The sequence below is a fragment of the Antechinus flavipes genome, chromosome 6 (assembly GCF_016432865.1).
Source record: "Antechinus flavipes isolate AdamAnt ecotype Samford, QLD, Australia chromosome 6, AdamAnt_v2, whole genome shotgun sequence".
NCBI classification, from domain to species: Eukaryota; Metazoa; Chordata; class Mammalia; order Dasyuromorphia; family Dasyuridae; genus Antechinus; species Antechinus flavipes.
In genome coordinates, this window is record NC_067403.1 from 31,161,440 (window position 1) to 31,182,301 (window position 20,862).

At 34.3% G+C, this 20,862-nt stretch overlaps 1 protein-coding gene across 2 annotated transcripts in view; it reads right to left on the reverse strand.

Moving 5' to 3' along the window:
- ATP8A1 (ATPase phospholipid transporting 8A1) overlaps positions 1–20,862 on the reverse strand; it is a 256,720-nt gene that overhangs the window by 114,901 nt on the left and 120,957 nt on the right. For both annotated transcript variants that reach the window (XM_051966099.1, XM_051966098.1), the window contains exons 18-22: positions 20,750–20,832; positions 20,574–20,623; positions 16,431–16,500; positions 10,740–10,824; positions 8,658–8,797 (exon numbers count right to left, since the gene is read on the reverse strand). In XM_051966099.1, the coding sequence (XP_051822059.1) occupies positions 8,658–8,797; positions 10,740–10,824; positions 16,431–16,500; positions 20,574–20,623; positions 20,750–20,832 (428 nt within the window). The remainder of the gene's footprint in view (positions 1–8,657; positions 8,798–10,739; positions 10,825–16,430; positions 16,501–20,573; positions 20,624–20,749; positions 20,833–20,862) is intronic.

A 20,862-nucleotide genomic window follows, 5' to 3' on the forward strand; every position in this document is an offset into this window, starting at 1 on the left:
TTTCATATCAAAGAAAGTATAAAAAAAAAAAAAAAAACAGCTGAGGAGAGTTTCTTACCAAATTTCTTTCAGTACATAATCATTTTAAATTTAAAAAAAAGGATTCATCAATGGACTAATTTTTAAAAATACATCAATCTCAAATAATTTATTTCTTGTATTATTTCATAATTTTACTGTTAGAAGAAACAGTGACCAAAGATTTTAATCTTATCACTTGTCAGTGATCTAAATGCTAAAAGTGAATGCCATCCTCCCCCTCCCCAAGCTCATGAAGTATTTTAAGAAACTCAAGTATCATCCTAAGGGATACACATGAGGCTCTATGGAAATAGAAGATAAATGAGAAGATGTGGAAAGAGGAATCTGCTGGAGGAGATGGGATGGGATCCCTTGTGAACAGAGAGATCACCTCAGGACTTAAGACAAGGTAGTGGTGGGTGTTTCCATGATGTAAAATGAAAAAGGGAGAAAAGGAAGGTTTTTCACTAAAATGGGAGAAGGAGGAGGAGGAGAGGGAGACTTAAGATGAAAGGTTAGGAAGAGCCGCCATGGTGCGAGAGTGGAATGGTGTTAACTGTTCAACAGACAGCCCTGGGGCAGGAGAGTCAGGGCCCAGCTGGGTTAGGAAATATAAATTTGTAGTGGACCCAGTCAGCGCAATCCTGTGATTTACTTCGACTTCATTCAACAGTGTGTGCAGGAATGAAGGCACAGAACTGGGAGAGGGATTCAAGGTGGAAGCTTGGTAGGGGAATTCCAGAAATACAATCATGGGGCAAGAGACTTTGGAAAAGAGCAACCACTAGTGAAAGTTCACAAAAAAAGAAAATTATTCAAGAGTTTTTTCAAGTCTTTTTGCCTGATCTTGGTTCCCCAAGACGTCCCTGAAGGAGTGACAGATTATAGAGACCTATATTACTTTAGAGCAGTGGTTCTCAAAGTATGGTCTAGAGAATCCTGGGGATCTCTGAAACCCTTTTAGAGGGTCTACAAATTCAAAAATAGCTTTTATTTGCAATATGGTAAACGTCTATAAGTATAATCCAGATAAACAAAAACTTTTTGGAGAGATCCTCAATTTTTAATAGGATAAATATATCCTATTGATATTGATATTCAATACTGATATTGAAAACAAAAGTTTGAGAACCACTGCTAGAGAAAGGAAAATTAGGTCATATTATAACTGGTAACTCAACATGAGTTCATCATTCAGATCTCTCTGATAGACATGATCAAACCAATCTCAGTCTATAGGGCAACTTACATTCAATATGATGCTCAGTGACGACGGAATTATTCAGGGAGGGTAACATGTAAACTTGCCCTAGTTTTTTTTTTTTTTTTGGGGGGGGGCAGAGAAAGTAAATCTCTCCCAAATGCCCAGGGTACTTCTGTAATGCCGTGAGAATCATTGAAGCCAAGATTCCACTCAATAAGGGGATCCAGTTGTAATTTTACAAGTACTTACTGAGCTCCTGCAAATTCTTACCTTCCTATGGTTTTATTTATTTTGAAGCCCTGTAGCATTTCTCTAGGACCAATGTAACTATGCCGTTATACACGGCAACTCTGAATTGTTAAAACAAAATAAAAGTGATTTTTTTTTTGAGCTTTTGTTTCCTCTAGAAACTTTAATTGTGCAAATGTCTGGTAAGGGTTGTTCTGTGTGCATGGCACTGTGTTCTGAGAATGAGGAAAGAGAGGAAAATCTGAGTCAGATAAGATGGTCCCTTCCTTCAACTATCAGACAGGGGAAATAAGGCTCGTATTGAATAAGAAGGAAGAAGCCCTTAGGGGAGATAGGAATAAAGGGTTAGTGGCTTCAATATCTATTTGAGTTTGACGCCACTGATGGAGGCCATGCGACTATTAGGGATTCTATCTTACTTTATCTCCTCTAACTCACACAAAGCTCACATTCACAAATGTGAGAACTAATATTAGTTACTCTGCAGGGACACCAGTACTACTGTGTGTAATGGCATTTTTATGTTTAACTTTCTTTTAGAAAACAAATATGAAGAACTTTTTGGTTTCTAGCAGAATACAAACACCTTCATTATATACTATATATATATACTACACATATACTTTAACCTTTATATAATATATATTTATACATTTAGATTAAAAATATACATATATGTACATGTGTGCAGTGATAAAATAACCTCTGAATAGGTCAAATAATTTGTGCCATGAATTCACAGAGAAACTTGTGAGGAAATAAGGGGTTAGATGCATTTATTCCCATTTTACTTGAATTAAAACTGGACCAAAACTAATGAAGTGCCTTTGAAGTCAATAATTAAGTTGCTGTGCAAGCAATAGAATAAATAAGAGAGTGAAAGCATTCCTGAGCTGAATGAAGCATTTCTGGGTACAATGAAGCAAATATATCACTTTTCATTTTATCTATTCTTTTTAATGTCCAATGGGGAGAAAAACACCTGCAAATGAAATCCTTTTATGTAATACAATGTTGACCAGTGACAAGATCCAATAAATATTTTAAAACTTTGATTCTAATAAATTTATGTTAATGAAATAAATTATGTTGATAATTTGCAGAGAAGAGAGTTAAGAGAGAAAGTGAGAGCGAATTTTCTCCTTTGAAAGAATGAGACAACTGTAAATTCTCTCAAGTAGTGACTAAAACAGCCTCAAAGTGTTGTTATGTCCACAATACCACATTGTCATGCTGACGTTTTCCTTCTCAAATTGGGTCAAGGTAACTAGGAAGGATCTGATGGTAATTCTAGTCCTCTCACACCTCCCCTTAATAACAATAATCTTGCTCTTCAACAATTTAGGGCTTTTCAACTAAGTTTGAATTTGTCCTGAATTTGTTAAGTAACTTAAGATGTAGCAATAAGATATTAGAACCTGGTTTTGCAAATTGACATTGTCAAGCATATCTCTAACTAATACTTCCTTAAAAGTTCATCTTAATTATGTTGTGGGAGCCCAAAACTTTAACATTCTGTAGTAAAGCCAATGATGACACAGAATAAAGGGGACAGGCAGTATTTTTTCAGGGGAAATAGTACTGGTTAAGGAGTTAGAACTGGGTGGCAGACAGCTTTCCCCTAGCTACTTGGGTGATCTTGAACAAATTGCTTCATTTCTCAGGGGGAGAGGAAGGGCTAGTTTTCTCATTTCTAAAAGGAGGGTTTGAATTACGTGATCTCTGAAGCCTCAGTCCTAAAATTTAATGATTCTGTTCACCAAAAAATGAATTTCCAATCCTTAATAAATGCCCACTTTCCTTAATTAGGTAATTTTTCAGCTTGGATAGCAAACAACTGCTTCAAAATATAGAAATGCTTTGATAACATTTAAAAACAAATAAGCAAAAGAACAAAAAATGACCTGCTAGTCTCAATTAAAAATCAGCCAGTAGAATTTGCAGCATTAAACTACTATGCACTTCCTCCACTCATTTCACAAAATTTAAAAAAAAAAAAAAAAAAAAAAAGAAAACAGAAAACCTTTACCTAAATCACATGCCAGAAGCAAAATGGAATTGAAACCGCATAAAGTGTAAAATTATCACTATACAAAGAGAGATTAAAATCCAATTAAAAATTTAATTTCTGAGCTAAAACACAATGTTCCTTCAAAGATTTATTTATAAAATCTTTTTTTCTCTACTTATATAATTAGGAAACATTTGGTCTTTGACTAGAGCTGATATTTTCTTCTTTTGTTATCAAGTCAAAATATTTAAATCATGATGATTTTTTAAAAGATCCCACAAGGATTGAGTAATGTAAGAAAGATGGAATTTGGCATTCAATATTTTAACTTAATACTTTAAATGTGAGAATTTTAGTACAATATGTGTCACAAAGATCTAAACCAGCTAAATAACTAATAGTCACTTTTATGCCATGGACAGTTGACTAAGTAGTTAAGCAAGTTTCAAGGGATGTCTTGAAACTAGAATGACAAAACTCAAACTTACGCAGATTTCCAAAGTCTTGCTAAAATCAGCGTCCACTATAGTCCATGACTGGTGAACAAAGAAACTTGTGAAAGTTTTAATTATATCAAGCTACCATTTTAATCCTGTTTCATTATTCTCAACTGTTTACAGAGCACAATGAAAACTCATCTGATGCTTAAGTTAACTCTTAATTAAATCCAAAATGAAGAATAACATGTAGTAACCCCAGAATGTCTTCAAGGTTAGGGCAAGTGCTGAGTATTATTCTTCATTTGGCCCCCCAAAATGTCCTTTCTATGGTAAAGTGGAAAGAGCAAGTGACTAAGAGCCACAGATGTGTTTTAATTTCAACTCTGACACTAATTAGCTGACTGACTTTAAGTTAATCACTTAACCTCTTTGGGCCATAGTTTCCTCATTTATATAACAAGGGAATTAGAATGAGATAATTTCTAAACACCTTTTCACTTCTAAAATTCGGAGAGTAGGAGTCTTCTTGTACCCCATGACCCTATGTCATATCGAAAGGAAGAATTAGAAGGCAGTTTCCCATTTTTATTAGTTGAAATAAGAGGCAAAGGTGATAAGGAGGCTTCTTTATTCATAAGTCAGGTTTAGTGCTAGACCCTTATTAGTGTGACTGCTTCATCCCATGAAAATATTTAATCTAGGAAAGTGGTCATGTGTATTCAAATTCACCCTACTCAAAGTTATAATTTATGTAAAATGTAATAATTGGTTCCAGCCCAAGAGAAAGATGCAGTGTGAATTTGAATAATGTGGCTACTTCATGGGATTCATTATTTGTATTAATTGGGACCTCGCTGTTTCAAGCATATATTTTAAGAGATCTTGAAGTTTAACGTGGGTATCTAAATGTCTCACCACTACCATCTGCTGGCCAATATGTTGAACATTTTAGGAAGAGGAAGAAGGGACTGTTTTAGCCATAACTTTTTATTCCTCAAAATATATGAAGTTGATCTATCATATCCACTCACTTCGATCCTTTCATAAATTGTTATTTTCAATACTTCTGGGGTTCCCTACAAAATTATTCAACTGGAAGTTGGTTAATATTCTTTTCTAGGTAAACATTAAACTTTCACTAATCTTACATATATTGAGATTTGTATATAAATAGTTAAACAGAGACATCCACACACATATTTTTAGGCCAAAGTTATATTCAAATGATTCAAATGTTGTGATCTTCAAGTGCTACATAAGGAGAAAACAAGTTCTTTACATAGATTTTACTGAGTTAGAAAAGCTCAGACAGATGTCAATTATGAAAGGACAAGCCTATCTAAGCTGGAAGAATTTCTGGTGATAATTGTTTTAGTCACAGTAACTCGCAAAGAATTCTCTCTCTCTGAAGTTGGGTTGAGTTATGTAGAGATGGAAGAAATATTAAGACCAATGTGGAGCTGGGAATTGATTCTGAAAGACAATTTGGAACTATGTCTTACAAGTCACTAAACTGTGTACTCTTTCTTTCACTCAGAAATACACTACATATATGTCAAAGAGATCAAAGAAAGAGAAAAAGGACCTACATATCTACAAAAAATTTGTAGCTGTTTGTTTAATAGCCCCAAACTAGAAACTAAAGGGATGACCCACCTAATGCTGTGTGTGTATGTGTGTGTGTGTGTATACATATTGTATATATATATATATATATATATGTGTGTGTGTGTGTGTGTATACACACACATGATATATGTATCAGAGATAGATACACACACATATATCTTTAAATATATATATATGAATATACATATGACATTATATGAATGTCATAGAATATTACTGCACTCTAAGGAATATTTAATTGGAATTTTAGAGAGAAATTAGAGAGAAATTTTGGAAATTTAGAACTGAATAGAAATAGAGAAATTTAGGAAATTTAGAGAAAATTTGGAAAAACCACTATGAATATACAGAGCGAAATTAGTAGAAATTAGGGATCAACGTATTCACTAACAACATTATGGAGAAAAACAACTTTGATCATTGCAATGATAACCAAGAGAACTAATGCTACCCTCCTTCTTCCAGAGAGGTCACTAGTCCCAGCTGGCTCTGGAGGGGAAGGTAAGCAGGTGACTTGTCCAGTCCTCCCTCACTGAAATCCAATTTACTTGCATGTCATGGCATCACTTCTCCAGTGTCATGGTTGTCTTGGAGAATAAGGAACAAACAACAATGACAATGGCCAAAGAGCTGGTAGACTTAAAATTCAAAAGGAGACATATTTTTGGACATGGCCAACATGGAATCTCTTTTTCCAGACCGGTGGTGTTAAACTCAAATAGAAACTGAGGGTCACTAAATCATAATGCTGCTTTTATTGATCAGTCATTTTTCAATCTTGTCTGACTCTCAGGGATCCCATTTGGGGTTTTTTAGGCAAAAATATTCAAGAGGTTTGCCATTACCCTCTCCAATTCATTTTACGGATGAGGAAATTGCAGCTAAGAGGTTAAGTGACAGCCCACAGTCATCCAGCTAGTAAGTGTCAGAAGCTGGATTTGAACCCAGTCCTGGTATTTATCATGTCACTGAAAACACACTTATGAATACTAATCAATGAATCAATTAATGCTGATATTGCCTATGCTTTGCTATATTTTTATTAATTTTGTTAGCATTTCCCAATTAATGCATGTTTTGACACTTCTGAATTACATTATGCATTTTGTGATGGGTTTTCTTTTTAATTGAAAAGTTTAGTGAAAGGGAATAATAATGACTATAAACATAATTTTTAAAACACCAACATCATAAAAATCATTGATCCTTAAAATACTGAAGTAATAATAGCACCATGTATCATTGCTGCTGGGAAAAGTGTTCTGTGTTCTTTGAGTTTCAAAGAAAGGGAGGCAGAATGAACAAGTCAGTACTTTTAAAACACTTCTATTGTTCCCTTTCTTTTATAATGAAGGAAATTTCACAAACATTATAAAAGTTTCTTTAAAAAATAAGAACTTCACACACACACATTCAACCCAGGAACCATAGCACTAGAAAAATATATGTATATTTGAAGTTTTACACACACACACACACACACACACACACTACACACTGAATCCAATGACTGAAACAATAAATATATATCTCTATCTGAAATTTTGCATATACACACTAAATCCAGTTACTGAAACTACATATGAAATTTTACACACACACAGAATCCAGTGACTGAAACAATAAATATGCCTATATCTAAAATTTAACATATACACATATACACTCAATCTACTGACTGAAACTATATCTATAGCTGAAATCTTACACACTCAATTCGGTGCCTGAAACTATAAGTATATATCTCTATCTGAAATTTCCCCCACACACACCCCTTACTGCACACAGTGAGAACCTTTCATGGCTGGGCTGCGCCCTCTCATTTGATTGACAGAGGGGGTTCCTACCAATGCTCCAGGTGCCTTCTCCACAGTTGTGATCTTTCAGAGTTGTCCAGAGCCACAGAAAGGCAATTAGGTGGGTCAGTGGATAGAGATCCAGTTCTGGAGTCAGGAGATCTGAGTTCAAATCTGACCTAAGACACTTATAGCTGTATGACTCTTAGTAAATCACTTACCCCTTTTTGCCTTGGTTTAGCCATTTGTAAAATGGGAATAATGGTAATACCTTATTTCTAAAACAGGGAATCTCAAGAATGTTGTAAGGATCAAATAAGATTATACCGGCAAAGTATTTAGCACAGAGAAAGCATTATCTAAATCAGCTATTATTATTAAGAGCCTTTCCTGAGGTCACATTAGCATGTATGTGTTAGAGGTAGGAACCCCAGTTTTCCTAACTAGGCCATTATACCCCCAAGGAAAATACAGCAGATGTTCCAAGTTTTTCTAGAAGTGGATAAGGTACAGAGTTTCAAATATAAGGAATATTTTTGAAACGGTCAGGGAGGGTGGGAAAAAGAAGGAAAACAATATTTAGAGCAAAGGAGAAGTTCTGGTTTAGAACTATATTTTTAAAGTAGATCTGCAGAAAACCAATGGTGATGATATCATATACACAATCATTAGTCAACAATACAAGAGAATGAAAATTGGGAAGAGTGAATAATACCACTGATTGGTAGGGTTGGCAGCCCTGGCAGATTTTACAGATTATTTTTAATGAAGAGAGACACACCAAACAAAGAAAATGTACTCATAATTATTCATAGGTAAAACAGGGAGAGTGTGAGAAGTACCACGGTGTGATGTTTGCCTTCCAGTGAGCGGGGACCAAACCTTGATAAAAATGTGGATAAGAACAGTAAAGTAATAGGAAAGCTAGTTGATAGAGGTCCTGAATTCAAGGAATTTGGGAAGTTGTCACATTATAAAAAGTAAAAGAAAAATCACTTAAATTACATTAAATGAGATTTCCTCTTAATATATTATCTAAGGATTGATTGGAATGATAGAGAAGAGATGAAGGCAAGGAGGTTAGAATGGAAATTTTAGCCTAGGAGGATGGCCACTTAATACACAGGTAATTCAAGATAACTTTTGGATAATATTTTATCAGGCAAGAAATTAGTTTTCTACCTAGATTTGTTAAGACTATCTATCATAAGCAAAAACAGTCTATTATCCCAGAAAAATTGTGATGTTTACCTTTAAGGAAAAACAAAAATTTCCTGATACAAAAGGTAAAATAATTTGCCACTTACCTTTTCAATTAGCTCATAACTTTCCTCCAGTTTGAGCAACCTGTTTTGTATAGCACTTGAAGCTCGCTCATATACCGAACGCCATTCTTGAAAGTCGCTCTCTGAAATCTCAGCCACAGCAAAACACAAAGTCCTTAACCCTGAAAAAGTCAACGTAGAACACTGCTCAAAATATGGTTTTCTTGGAAATTATTTATAATAATCTTATCTTATAAAAGCTGAATTTGAGACCCTAAATTTAAATCACTTAAATATAAACATTTTATTGAAAAATATTATGAGTCATAAAGTTCTTTAAGAAAAGATATTTCACATCTATAGCTGTCACCAGTCTTAATTTGCTATTAACAATCTTCAGTAAGAAATCTTAATCCCTCCTGCTATATCATAATTTACTTTTTCTTGTTCTTTCTCCCTAGAAATGGTTAATAGTTGTTTACCATTCTTTGTTTGCTAGCCCTTATCACAGGGACTACAATGATAGGTTGTTATTTCATATAAACAATTCCAGGATTTTTAGTCTTTCTTAGGAAAGAAAAGCATGTTGGTACTATGAAACAAATAGGGTTAGTGAAGTGAGAAGACTCAGCTTAGCCACTAGTTTGAGCAAGTCATTCAAGGCCCATGAGCCTCAGTTTTTTCATTTGTCAAAAGGAATAGTAAGATACTTCAATATTTTTAAAGTAGTTGTATTAAATGAGAAATTTTATATGAATTTGCTTTACAGATTACTTAGCAAATGCTACTAATAGTTACTCTGAGCCATAATTTTGCTGGTGTGCGTAATTGCTAGAAGGAACCAAATAACCTATCGACCCTGTCAAACAAAAAAGCTGGGGGAGTTAGAGCCCCAGAATTACCAGGAAAAGTCAGAATCTGAATACTAATAAACCCAACAGTTCCTCTGGTGTTCCTCCAGAAGTTAGCACCAACCCACAAACCATGACTTCCTCAAGTCTAGGCTTTGCACCCTGAATGACCATTTTTGGCCCACTCACCATTGACCAATAATTGATCATTATTAAGATAATAGCCCTGGTAAAATTTTATGTGATTTCCTGGCACTAGTACCCCCAATGGGTTTGCTTCCACACTCCCCGAGTGACCCGTATAATACAGTAATATTATATGTCGTATATTACATATGATATTATATATAATATACATTATATGTTATGTACAATATTATACATTTATTTACATATGCATATATACATATATTCAATTATGTACTATATATACATATATATTATATACAATTATATATTATGTACAATATACATATGCATTTAATACATGCTATAATAAAACCATTTATTTTAGGGACATATTTAAATATGTATAAAATGAATGGCTTCCTTTACACTTCTCTTGTGCTAAGTTTGCTCTTGGGGTACTGTTTCCCATCCATGTCAGTTTTCTTCTATAGAAACATCAGTAGTGGACAAAAGCCAGGATGGTAGTCACCCCTACTTCCCAAGTCATGGCTTGGGGAACAGAAAATGCAAGGGCTGGGATCAGGAACCCTGCACCCCAACAACTGAATCTCCCTTCCTTCTCAATACCAGGGCTGGGATAAGGAACCTGTCCTGAGATACACACTCCTCAGCTTCTCCCCTCTAGCAGCCAATGTGGCAAATGCAGGAGATTGCCATCCCTCCTTGCTAAATTTTTATTAAGATACTCATTTCATCTCTGTAGAATGTAATAATTATTTCTTCATACAAATTTGCCTTAAATTTCATCTTTTAAAAAATAAGTTTAAAATTTTTAAATGCAAATATTATGTATGTTGATGGTTAATGATAAAATATATATGTAGTCCTTCTCTTTTCCCTCTCCCCCCCCCCCAAAAAAAAAAAAAAAAACAGAGGAAAAAAAATTGTTGGTAAATTGTGGCTTAAGTTGAATAAGTGAAAATATTGAGTTGCTATAATTTCTCTTTCCAGTATTATATTATCAACCGTAATTGAGACTTATTTTTAGGAATCTGACAATTACACTTAAAAAAAAAAAAAACTTACTCATTAAAAATTAACAGAATTATTACCCTGCATTTAAAAATCACACTTTATTACTTACCTTCTGTAGCAAACTGCTCTAAATGTTTTAAAGTAATTTCCTTATATTTTGAACTTTCAGCCAGACGATCATAAATTACAGTGTCCTGAAATATAAAACAGGAGAAAATTATCATTTACTTAATTAAGTGTGCCAGTTCTACTTGATCTGATGTTAATAAAGCAATAACTAGCAAAGCAGTCCTCAAAATAAACATATTTCTGAGAATTAATTTTTAATGTCTAAGTATTTTCCTTTCCTCTAAAGATCCAAGAATTTCAGGAGCATTGTTTTTAATCTTTCTGATTTGCCTCTCAGTTACACTAATTCTCAAGGGCCCATATTCTGATGATCTGATCTTTATTTCTCCATTCCATGAGGGCTCCACCAATCCAGAATATCAAATAGCAGAGTTCCTGACACTGTTGGGGCATTCCCAAGATAGCAGTAGTGGCTTTTATTTAAGATCTACTTTCATAATCCAAGTCATATTCCTCTAGTTATTCTTCTGCTGGAGTTGATTGTTTTTAAGAATTTCAGCAAATGGTCTTTTTTACATGGGCTTTATATTAGACCAAGACCAAATAAATCATTACCTGAAATTACTTTCTCAGAAGGTACTGCCCATTTGGGGCTCCAGCCTCAGAGGTGAGATTTGAAAGCTGACTAATAGAGTTAGATTTACAGCCCTTGAGAGAAAGGGAACCTTGTGACCTCAACCCAGATAGAATACTCTAGGTCTCAATTATCAATTTCTTTTCATTTCTCAATGGTACAAAGAGGAGACAAGGGAAATGGGTAATGACGATTTCCTGTCATGGCTGCCTCCCAAGAATAAAAGTTATAGTTTATTAATTTCCTTTTTCTGGAGGCAATTAATATTTTGAAAGAAATTGGCAAAGAGCTTTTAAAAAAAATGAAGGAATCTCTTCCATAAAATTTGTTTTACTAAGGAATAAACTGATATGTAGGAAAACTAAGGAGAATAGTCTACAATATATCCAAATATTTTATATACAGGACATCATCTCTAAATTAATTTTCAGGTGACTCCTCACTTTCAGAGTATTGGTAAACATAATTATTAAATTATAATATGATACATTAAATACATAATTATGGAAAAAGAACAATATTTTTTCTAATATTTAAAGAAATATTTATGATAATTATCAATTTCATGAATGTAGGAACTCCCACCATTAATGCATCTATACCTTAGTAGATAATTTTAGTGAGCTGCCTAGGTTCAAGATATTAAGTGATTTGTCCATGATCGCATAGTTAAAAAGTTTTAGAGGTGAGAGGTTTTTCTACACTCTATTCACTGAACCTTTAAAAATATTAAAAAATATAAAAATATCAATGATATTTGATATGAGCAGATAAAGTCTAATAATCAATCAACAAACATGCATTTAGGGTTCATAATATGCTATGCATTGTATTAATTGCTGGGGATATAAAGAGAAGAAAAATATTGTTCTGAAAATTCTTATACTGAATGGAGAAGACACATGTATATGTGTGTGTATATGTATGCTTATGCATAATATATGTGGATTTGATAGAAATGTGTGCATGTTTGCTGGAGGGTGTGCACTGGGAGCTGGGAGAGCTATGGATCAGAAAAAGCTCCATAAAGAATTGAGGTACTTAGGGCAGCTAGGTGGTGCAGTAGATAGAGCACCAGCCCTAAAGTCAAAGGGCCTAAGTTCAAATCCAGCCTCAGACACTTAACATTTCCTAGCTGTGTAATCCTTAACCCCAATTGCCTCAGGAAAAAAATAAAAAAATAAGAAAAAAAAGAATTGTGCTTGAGTTGAATCTTGAAGGATTGAACAACATAACATTTTAAAAGTGGCCCCTTTTACTTTCCCTTGAAGAGAAACCTGGGATTACAAAAGGCAAAAATCAAGGAGGAGGAGGTTATAGGTGAGGAACAACAAAGGTACAGAGATGGATGGATGGATGGTAGTGTTCTGGGTATGAAATAGTGAGGAGCTCAGTTTGATTGGGTCCCAAAGTTTGTGAAGGGATCAATGAAAGACTATTGGAAAGGTAGAGAGGGGGGAGGTTGTTAAAACATTTAAATACCCACCCAGGATTTATATTTGATCCACAAGGTACAAGTCAACTAGAATTTATAGACCAGACTTAAACATTAGGAAAGCATCAGTGGCCACCATGGTGACCACAGGGAGGACAGACTGTAGTGGGGACAGATCCGCAGAAGGAAGACTAAACTTATAATATTCTTTTATGAGTTCTTAAAGTCACTACCAATCTTCAAGAAGAAAGTGGTGGGGTTTTTGTGGGGAGGAATGGGGGACGGGGCAGTAACGAGTTCCATTTTGGACATGCTGAAATGCTTAGGAGACATCCAGTTTAAAATGTCCAATAGTGGTTGATGAAGTGGGACTAGAATTTAGGAGAGAAACTAACTACAGCTGGATATATAGATCTGCAAGTCATCTGTATAGGGATGGTAATTGAACCCACGGGAGCTGATGAGCTCATGAAATATGAGCGAGTGAAGAGAGAGGAGGTCCATGAGGTCAGAGCCTTGGGGAATATCCTTAGGTAGGGGAACGACAGAGATGACAAATCAGCAAAGAACATTGAGGAGAGGTCAGACATGAAGGGGAAGAACTGGGAAAGAGTAGTGTCATAATAACGTAGAGGAAAGAGTATCAAGAAAGAGAGAAGGTGACTAAACACCACAGAAAGGTTAAGAAGTATGAGGATTGAGAAGAGACTATTAAAACTGCAATTTTGCAATTTTGAAAAATTGCAAAAAAAAAAAACTTTGGAAAAGTAGTTTTGGTTGCATGGTAAAGTTGGAAATGCAAGGGGTAATATTGTAATTGCAATTTGTTTTTCTCAGCGATGAGAGTGAGCAGAGATATGGCGGCAGTTTGGGTGGGTTATAGGTGGCAGAAAAGAAACAATTAAAAAGGGAAAGATTCAAAATTATAGAAGGGATGGTAGTAGCTAATCTGTTAGGGAAAATAGGAGGCTATAAGATCAAGGGAATATAGAGGGGTTGATTTTGAAGAAGAGAAAGGTCACCTCTTCATCAGAAATTGAAGTAAAGGAAGAAATGATGGGAGGATTGTGTCAAGGGGATGTGAGATGACTAGGAGCAGAAAAGAGAGAATAGGAGTTCAATTTTTTTTCATTAAAGCATAAGGTGAGGACTTTAGCTGAGAGGGTGGGAAGAGAAGGTCCTGTAGGATGAAGAAAAATTTGAAATAAGCCATTGTGTCCTTTGATTATGCAATTTTCAGATGAAGAAATTAAAGCCATTTCTAATCATATAAAAAATGCTCTAAATCACTATTGATTATAGCATGCACTTCACATTTCTCAAACTGGCTAAGATGACAGGAAAAGATAATGACAAATGTTGGAGGGGGACACTGATACTTTGTTGATGGAACTGTGAACTGATCCAACCATTTTGGAGAGCAATTTGGAAATATGCTCAAAGGGCTATAAAACTGTGCAAACCTTTGATCCAGCAGTGTTCCTACTGGGTTTGTATTCCAAAGAAATCAGAAAAAAGGGAAAAGGCTCCACATGTGCAGAAATGTTTGTGGCAGCCTTTTTTGTAGTGTCAAGAAACTGGACACTGAGTGGATGTCCATCAATTGGGGAATGGTTGAACAAGTTATGGTCTATGAATGTTAAGGAATATTATTGTTCTGTAAGAAATGACCAGCAGGATGATTTTCAGAGAGGCTTAGAGAGACCTGCATGAACTGATGCTGAGTGAAATGAGCAAAACTGGGAGCATATTGTACATGACAACAAGATTATATTATCAACTCTGATGGACGTGGCTCTTTTCAACAATGTGATTCAAGTCAATTCCAAGAGACTTGGTATGGAGAGACCATCTGCACCAGAAAAAATACTGTGGGGACTGAATGTGGATCACAAAAAAGCATTTTCATTTTGTTGTTATTTGCTCCTTGTTTTTCTTTTTTCTCATTTTTCTCCTTTTAATCTGATTTTTCTTGTGCTGCATAAATATGGATTTGTGTTTGAAAGAAAAAAGATGTGGAGTCATCTAGTGGCAGAGTGCTCAGACTCTGGGGTTTAGAATGAGGAACCCCTGAAGTCAATTCTTCCTGAAACACCCCAGCTCTGTGTCTTTCTGTCCTTGTTCACGAATGATACTCTAAGATGTGACTATCTCTTCCCACAGGCAGAAGATTGATCTTATCCTATGTGTTTTAGGAAGAATGATTTACATTGTTTGTTTTTGTAAAAGGAACCTTATGGACCTCTGACCACTAAAGAATGACCCAGCAAAGACTTATCTTGTTTTTAAAAATTTATATATGATATATTAAAGGCTTTGTATACCCAGCACCTAGTGTAGTGCTTGGCACATAATAAATTTTTAATCAATGTTTGTTGACTAACTGACTTGCTCTCTGTTTTTGTAACAAGATTTAACTGGAAAAAATTTTGGCAGAAGAAATCAAAATAATTATCAGATCAAATCAACTAAATGTCACATGAAAAATGTGACAAAATTAAGATAAAAGTTCCAGAATAATATATAAAAATGGATTAATCTAATATAATCCATAATTCACCAACAGACAAAATAAGAAGGTGAAAAACCTCAACTTCAAACTAAGTATATTTCAAAGCAAAATTTTGGATTCCCATTTTCATCAGTTTCAGAAATTTGTTAACTATAACATAGAATCTTTGGAGAAATAATTTAAAAATAATAATTGACTAATAGTATAATTTTCTTGTGCTTTTAGATAGGGAAGAGGCCTGGAACTGTATCTTCCCAATTTTCCCGTGTATATTAAAAAGAACCTTTGGTATTCTGAATTTCTATACTAGATGAGTGTTCTCATGTTTTCAAAGTATATGTTAGTAGAATACCCTCAATCATATTCATCCTGAAAAATTTTTAAAGTCAGGGTTCAGTGAAAATTTAGGGACCAGTCTGAGGCCTGGTCCCAAAAAGCAGAGCTGCTCAGAGATTTGGCCATCAGGTAATTAAATTTTGTTTTAGTTCTCTAAATTATGAATGCTGTCTATTTGTGAAAAAAATTGCTATCTGCATGGTGGAAGGAATACCCACATTCATGAAATCACAAAGTCTTAACTGAGTGACAAAATATAACCAGCAAATGCATGACATTGTATCTGAATCTGAAACCCAAACTGACAAGATACTATAAAGAAACCCAGCAACCCCAAATCTGCTATAGTCAAATCAGTAAAAGTAAAGTTATAATCATTTGAAGACTTTTTTTCTAACAACAACTTAAACTACTTAGCTTATAGTTAGGATTAAAATAGTCTTTTCATTTTGATGGCCTGAAAAAAAACACTAAACATCACATTAATTTTGGCCATCAGAGTTATAATGCAAAAATTTTAAATTTAAATGTTTCCTAATAGACTTTTACAATATAAGCATTAATATTTATGTATTAAAACTGAATTGTAAAAATAACCTAGCACAAATTCTTCAAAGCATGCAGAGGGAGCCCCACATTTCACTAAAAAAGGCTGGATAATGTTACCACAAAACATCAACAGGGGTTGATGTCAGCGACTTCATGCTAAACATCTGTGTTACATTTCCATCGTGGAAATTTTCCCTTTTGCCTAGAATATGCATTTATAAACGCTCATAAATCAAAACTCTAACAATGCAAAATAGAACCTTACTGCTCCTTTGCAGTAGAGCCGTAACTTCCCAGATGGAGTGCGGACAATCACTGACATTCTTTTTCGGGTGCTGAAAGAAAAGAGGCTTTCCATAATGTGCACTTTTACCAGAATGTGCATAGAAATGTTTGCCATGCAACACAGACTTTAATACTCACAGTGCAGAAATAAATTCGAACCAATAATGGGCCACATCCTTCCGGACAAACAAACTATTCCCCAGGAGTAAAGTTAGGGTATTTTTGAAGCAACATTAAATTTTTCAAGGCACCAGGGCACAATTTACTATCTAGGAGGAATAATTTAGAAAAGGGTCCTCTAGTGACCTGAAAGAGTTAATGCACCTCCCCAAATGCTTCTCCTGGGGAACTCCTGTGCTAGGTTCTGCTCCAGTGTTTCCATTTGGTATATTTATCCAAATAAATATGTAATATTGTAGATGAATTGAATGTATAAAAGAAAATGTGGCTAAAAAGGAAATGTAATCAATCCATCTTTAATTTTTAATAAAAACACTGATTAAATTAACCACTGACCCTTAAAACAAGAATTTGGACGTATAAAACGATCCTTCTTCAGTGACTGGAGGCAGCCCGCTAGTATCATGAAAAAAACCTAATTTACATAAATAAATCTGAGCTATCAAGAACAAACATTTCATCACTGTGGTTGATGATACAGATAAGCACAGTTTAATGAAAACTGCCTGCCAAATGCACAAAATGTTTCAATGCATCGATGAAAAGATGGCAGATTATACCGAGGACAGAATAGCATCATCAAAAACATCCTAGGTCTTCATTTGGAAATCTACATGTTCTTTTTCGTAACTAGAAAAAGGTTCTTTTATGATCCAACTGCACCTATGATATTCCCTTCCTTCCTTGTCCCCCGCTCTGTTGATGAGCTTCTTGTGGTTGTTAGGGAAAGCAGTCAACTTCATACACTGAGGGCTGAATTTAAAATTAAGTTAAAAATCCATTATTTTAGCTATTTTATTTGATAGTGGTAGATGAAAAATGAAAAGCATCTTGCTTTTCTATTGTGGCTTTTTCTCAGAAGGAATAATAATGGCTTTTTTAAAGGCAAGGTACTAGCACTGCATTTAGGTTTTTATAGGATTGTGAGGATGGTTCTTTATAAATTATATAAATGTGAGCTACTGTCATCATCATTAAGAACATAATCAAAAGTATTTTTGCCTAAGATGAAATTTTGCAGGATACTCAGATCCTAAAGTTTGACCTAAAACCTAAAGTTCGAACCAAGAGGAATAATGATTAAGAAATACATTAAGAAAATATAGTAAGTGACTTCTCCGTCCCATAACTGCACAGAAGGTCAATTATAAGCTCATGGATAATAGGAAAGGGGCTCTTCCAGCTCCAGAATAGTGCAAGCTGCCCTTCAGAGCAAGGCACAAGTATTGTCGGGAGGCAGCAAAAGCTCCCTCAGAAAAGCCTGGGACTGACCAGACCAAAATCAGGGAATTTCAGACTACAATATTCAGGCTCTCCAACAAGGACAGCCTAGGCTCAGGGACTCTTGAGCTCTCACAAATTCAGTCCTGAGATTTCAGAGAGGAGTATTCTGAATTTCAAAGATCCAGGGGCCTCATCTGCAAAGTTGGAGGTCAGCAAGAACCTGAGGGAGTTATGATAAAATAAAGCAGGATTGAGCATTCTGTCCAAAAGTGCAACAGGAAGTGGAACATGACCTCACTTTAGGAACTAAAGCTACAGAGAAGAGTAAAACACCAAGTAGTTTCAAAAATTATTGTGAATCAAGACATCCATCTAATTACTCAACAATAAACAACAATTTGGAGGGAAAGATGGCTTTTCTTCTATGAGGACTATAGGAGAATGAAGCTAAAAATAAAAGATTCAAAATAGAATTCGTAACTTTGGAGGAAAAATAGTAAAACCTTACCAAAGAAATGGAATCCCTGAAAACTAGAATAGATCAGAGAGAAATCAGTGATGCTAGAAGGACAAAATTAAAAGACTGGAAAAAATTTAAAAATAGGATATCTGAGATAAAAGCACAAATGATCTGAAAAGAAGTCATAAAGAATCATTGGGATCTCTGAAAACCATGATTTAAAAAATAATATTTCAAGAAACCATAAAGGAAAATTGCCTATCAGAACCCAAGGGCAAAATGAAAATTGAAGGAATCTACTAATCATCTGTTGAAGAGAATTCCAGAAGGAAGTCCCAGGAATGTCACTGCCAAAATTTAGAATTCCCATGTCAAAGGAAAAATACTGCAGGTATCCAGAAAAAAGCAGTTCAAATGTCAAGGAATTATAGTCAGGATCACATAAGACCTGGCAGCTTCTACTAAAAATGAGAAGAAGTTGGAATATAATGTTCCAAAAGGGAAAAGAGGTGAAGTTACAATTAAGAATAAATTACCACCAAAGCTGCAAATGATTATATAGAGGAGAAATATGGACCTTTAATGAAGACTGAATTTTAAGTGTTTAGTTCTTAAGTTTAGTATAAAAAGACCAAACTTAGTAGGAATTTTGAAAGACAGACAAAAGGGCCGAGAAACTTAGAAATGCAAATTTACCTGAGTGAGCTGGAAGAAGCTATAAAATTTCTCATATTTGGGGCACACGAGGAAAAGAAAAATAAACACGAAAGAAATTATGGAGGAAGGAATCTTACTCTGAAATGAACATCTGATTTATTTCTGAAATAGACAGAGGAAAATTGAATCCAAATACATAAGTTTGGTATAAAGAACCATAAAATGCAACAGCCAAACAAGTGAAATGGGAAAGATTAAAAGAAAGAATGCTACTGGGAAGGAATAGTCCCAAGTTGAATAAACTTTCTGATCCTTCAGAAAGCAACTAATAGGAGGGAAAAAGAACTAGAATCTAAGAGGGGGACTTAGTTTACCTCTTAGACAATTGGAGAATGGACTATCAAATTGTGGCATATGAATGTAATGGAATATTATCATGCCATAAGAAATGATCAAAGAGAGACTTTGAGAGAATCCTGAATAATACAAACTGAAGCAGAAATGAGAAGAACCAAGAGAACAATTTATATAAGGAAAATGAAGTTGTAAAAAAAAAAAGAACACAACAACAACAATTCAGTTGTAAGACTCAAGAACTCTGATCAATGCAACTACCAATTTTGTTTTCAGAGGACCTATGAATAATGTATCTATCTGATAGATACATGGTTCTGGACATGGCCACTGTGTGGAGTACTTTTGCTTAATTTTAATAATTTATTACAGAGGATTTTTTCCCCTCTTGATTTATATATGGAGAAGTCGAGTTGGGTGGAGGAAGAAGTTAGTAATAGTAATACTAGAATAAAAGAGTACCCATCATGTTTTTTAAATGTACCGAAAAAAAAGGAAGCACAAATAATTTGGACAGTTTTGAAAGTTAATGTGAAGAATTTTTAGTAAAAGCAAAATCTATGAAATGGAGAATCCTGGTTTTCAAGAGAATATCTTTTTCTGTTCTGCTGTACATGTAGAAATGATCACTTCTGGTGTTTATGTTTAGAATAATTTGTTTCCTAAAATGTCAAAGAATTTGAATGTAAAAAAAGTAATCAAAAAAGAAGTATTTATCTCCTTTTGAGGAAAAATAACTATCTAGGCACAGTTGTCTTAGAACAAAGGAAATCATTTCAGAAGATCTATTTACTTAACTATACAGATAAATATATGAACGAAGAAATAAGTCACAGAAGTTTTACTAATCAATATAGAAGGAATGAAATAAAAAAATACCCTAGAAAAATATGAACAGAAACAATTAATTAATTTTCTAGTTGTTTATCTTCTGTTAATTGGTCATTGATCTCTAGACCTATTAGTGCTGCAGAATGGAAAAACTTTCTAAAAATGATTCATCCCAATCCCTATTCTGGTACACTTTGAAATGGGTTGCCTATGACTTGACTATTTCCTAAAGGAATGATTGCTAACTTTTAGAGATAAAAATTTAAATACTTTAGAATAAGTCTAATCAAATTCAGTTAAACAGAAAATGGATATAACCATTATTAAAACACTTAAATAAAAATAAGCATTGATAAATCTCATTCATAAGTGATTTTAAAAAATAATGAAAAAAAATCAATGGACTAGATGGTTTACCTGGTAAACTCCAAGACATTGAGTAATTCATATCTTTCTTCCTGTCCAAGCTAAGAGGGGAAAAAAAAAGAAACAATAAAAATCTCAATAGTAGTGGTTTTTGTTACAAAATTGTACAAAATTATGTATTAATGTGCTCTCTTTTGAAATACATTTTTTTAAAAATAAGAACTTACAGAATCTATAATGACTGAATCAGGTGTTCTTCCAGTGAAAACAAAATTCAGCTGTTTGGCAGCTCTGACCAGGGCTCCTTCATCTGTTTTAAGAAATCATTGATATTAGGGAT